This window comes from Nicotiana sylvestris, chromosome 3 (genome assembly GCF_000393655.2).
Source record: "Nicotiana sylvestris chromosome 3, ASM39365v2, whole genome shotgun sequence".
NCBI classification, from domain to species: Eukaryota; Viridiplantae; Streptophyta; class Magnoliopsida; order Solanales; family Solanaceae; genus Nicotiana; species Nicotiana sylvestris.
The window spans coordinates 72,395,055-72,398,432 of record NC_091059.1 but is presented as its reverse complement, the minus strand read 5'-3'; the positions used below and the strand labels follow the sequence as shown (position 1 = coordinate 72,398,432).

At 39.3% G+C, this 3,378-nt stretch overlaps 1 protein-coding gene across 1 annotated transcript; it reads right to left on the bottom strand.

The window, feature by feature from the left end:
* Positions 1-688: 688 nt before the first annotated feature.
* On the bottom strand, positions 689-1,447 carry LOC104236061 (uncharacterized). Its single transcript, XM_009789906.1, has one exon. The coding sequence runs from the start codon at positions 1,445-1,447 to the stop codon at positions 689-691; it is 759 nt and encodes a 252-aa protein (XP_009788208.1).
* Between the last annotated feature and the right edge of the window lie 1,931 nt (positions 1,448-3,378).

Genomic DNA, 3,378 nt, shown 5'->3' with positions numbered 1-3,378 from the left:
TTGCACAAATAGAAAGTCATCCATTTGAAAGCAAAAGTACCATATGGACATGTGAAAGTGGTTTTTGCTTGATCCTCCGAAGCAATAAGAATTTTGTTGTATCCTGAGTAACCATCAAGAAAATAATAGAAAGTGCGGTCGGCCAATCTATCAAGCATTTGATCCATGAAAGGAAGAGGAAAGTGATCCTTCCTTGTGACTTTGTTGAGCTTGCGATAATCCCTACAAACTATCCAACCGGTGACCTTTCTTATAGAAATAAATCATTCTTATAATTGGTAACAACCATCATGCGCCCCTTCTTTGGGACACATTGAACCTGAGAAGTCTATGAACTATCGAAAATGGGATAGAAAACTCCGACATCCAATCACTTGATAATATCCTTTTTAACCACCTCTTGTACATCTTAATTAAATCTTCTTTGTTGTTCAATGGATGGTTTGGCACCATCCTCCAACTTGATCTTATTCATGCAAAATGCCGGGCTTATACCCTGAATGTTCGCAAAATTCCACCCAATAGATTTCTTCCTCTTTTGCAACACCGCCAACGTGGAATCAACATGCACATTAGTCAAACAAGAGGAAAGGATAACTGATAAAGTAGAACAAGGTCCAAGAAATTCATACCGAAGGTGAGGTGACAATGGTTTTAACTCCAAAGTAGGTGGCTCTTCAATAGAGAGCTATGTAGGAGGATTCTTCCTATTCTTAAGATCCAAATATAACTTTTGGGGTGCATAGTTGTAAGACCCCATTCCTTGCAAAGTGCTCACACATGCCATGAAACCATCCATCTCTTCATCATCGAAGTTGAGCAATACGGATTCCAACATGTCACCAACATTGATTGTAGCACTTGTATTATAAATAATGATATTGGTCACCAAGTCAACAAAAGAACATACTTCATTGATATTAGATTGACAGATAGACTTGCACACATGTAATACCACTTGTTCATCACCAACCCGGAAAGTGAGTTCTCCAGCTTCCACATCACAAAGTGCCTTACCCATAGCAAGGGAAGGACTCCCAAGCATGATAGACACTTTATAATCAACCTCACAATCTAGAATAACAAAGTTCTCCAGAAGAATAAACTTATAAACATGGACTAACACATCCTCAATCACTCCCAATGGCCTCTTCATGGTACGATCTGCCATTTTCAACCTCATAGATGTGGGTCTTGGCTTCCCAATCCCTAAAATTTTGAAAATCGAGTAGGGCATCAAATTGATACTCACCCCAAGATCACAAAGAGATTTAACAAAATTGTCACTTTCAATAGTACAAGGAATCGTGAAAGCATTGGGATCCTCCAATTTAGGAGCCATGGAATGAACAATTTCATTCACTTGATGAGTGACCTTGATAGTTTCAAAATTCATCGACCTCTTCTTGGTCACAAGATCTTTCATAAACTCGGAATAACTAGGCATTTGTTCCAAAGCTTATAGCAATGACACATTAATAGGGAGACTTTTCATCATTTGAATAAACTTCTTGAATTGATTTTCACCATTTTTCTTAGCAAGTCTTTAAAGGTAAGGAGGTGGAGTCTTTGGCGAGGCTGCCTTAGCCTTTTGCACTACTGATTCCAGTATGTCAATAATGTGTTCCCTAGATGAGTTCACCTCTTCTTAGGTCTCCTCCACACCATCATCAATATCAATCCGGACTCCATCATGTACTTGAACATTATTGTGTGGGATATTCTCCTCTTGGATCACTTGGTCATCGTCCGTAAGTTTCCTTTCATTTGAGATGGGTGCATTCCTGCCTCTTTTACTTCTTGTGATAACCGCTATGGCATGCCCCGTGTTTTTACCATCCTTTGGGTTTTCTACCATGTCATTTGGTAATATACCCTTAGGACGATTATTAAGAGCTTGAGAGATTTGTCCCATTTGTACTTCAAGATTACATATTGATGTGGTATGTGAGGCAAATTGGGCATCCGAATTCACATTCTTCTACATCATTTGCTTGAACATGTTCTCAATGCGATCCATTTTATTGTTTGAAAAACTTGAACCATGGGAATGATAAGGAAGTGGGTTGCTTGGTTGTTGGTACATTGGAGGCCTTTGAAAACCCGATCTTTGATTTTCATGATTGTTATTTTTTCCCCAATTTCCTTGATTGTTGCCTCCCCAATTACCTTGGTCATTTTTATTATTATGCCAATTCCCTTGATTGTTAGAGCCCCAATTGCCTTGGTTATTTTGGGAACACCATTGATTTTTTTGGAGCCTTGGAAATTTCTCCTTGTCCTTGGTAATTGTTTATAAATTGTACTCTTCTTCTTGCTCTTTATAAGAATCATCTTGGTTAAAGCTACCATCATCTTGTGCATAATTCTCCACTCGGGATTGAAATTGTGGACCTTTTTGTGTACCAAGACATTCACCCTTCCATTGCATGAACTTGCTTAGGATCTTGGGTTTGATGAAGTTGGCCTTAGTAAGTTTAGTCATGGTTGTGTTCAACTCAGCAATAGCTTGACCATGGTCTTGCAACTCTTTATGAAGATGAATCATGTTAGGATCACCTTGGGGAACATTAGCTCGAAATTGCCAAGCTGAAGAAGTTTCTGCTATCGCATCAAGAATATCACATGCCTCCGCATAAGGTGTTGTCATAAAATTACCTCCGTCCAATTGAGTGACCACACATTTATTCATAGTATTAGAAAGTTTGTTGGATCATTTTGTCGGCCAGATCATTGTTCGGGCACACCTTCACCATTATTTGATAATGCTCCCAAATTTCATGCAAAGATTCCCTGGGCTCTTGCTTGAAAGCCAATATTTCATTCCATAGAGTAGCCATGTGGCCGGACAGAAAAACTTTGAAATAAACCTAGCCGCCAATTCATCCCAAGTATGAATAGAGTGATTAGGCAAGAGTTCCAACCAATCCAAAGCCTTACCCCTTAGTGAGAAGGAAAAAAGCCTTAGCCGCAAAGCATCTTCCGAAATATTTGTTTGTTTGCTCCCCCAACATGTATCTACAAAACCTTTCAAATGCTTGCAATCATTTTGACTCGGTGCCCCGATAAAATAACCTCATTGTTTGGCAAATTCCAATGTTGAGCCGTTATGAATGGGGTGGTGGGGGAGGTGGAAGTACATTGTCTTGTTGACCACAAGCTCGGCGATTTTGTTGTAGAGCTTGAGACATTTCATCAAGTTGCTCCTCTCCGCTATCCACCTCTCCTAATGGCAAGTTTCCAAGTTTGTTGTTCGCCATTTGGAACCTACGACCACTTCAACAAATTAGAATCACGAAAGTAACAGATATTTCAAGAAAAAAACTCAAGTATGTAGCTAACACCGTAACACTCTCTAGCAATGGTGCTAATAAATTG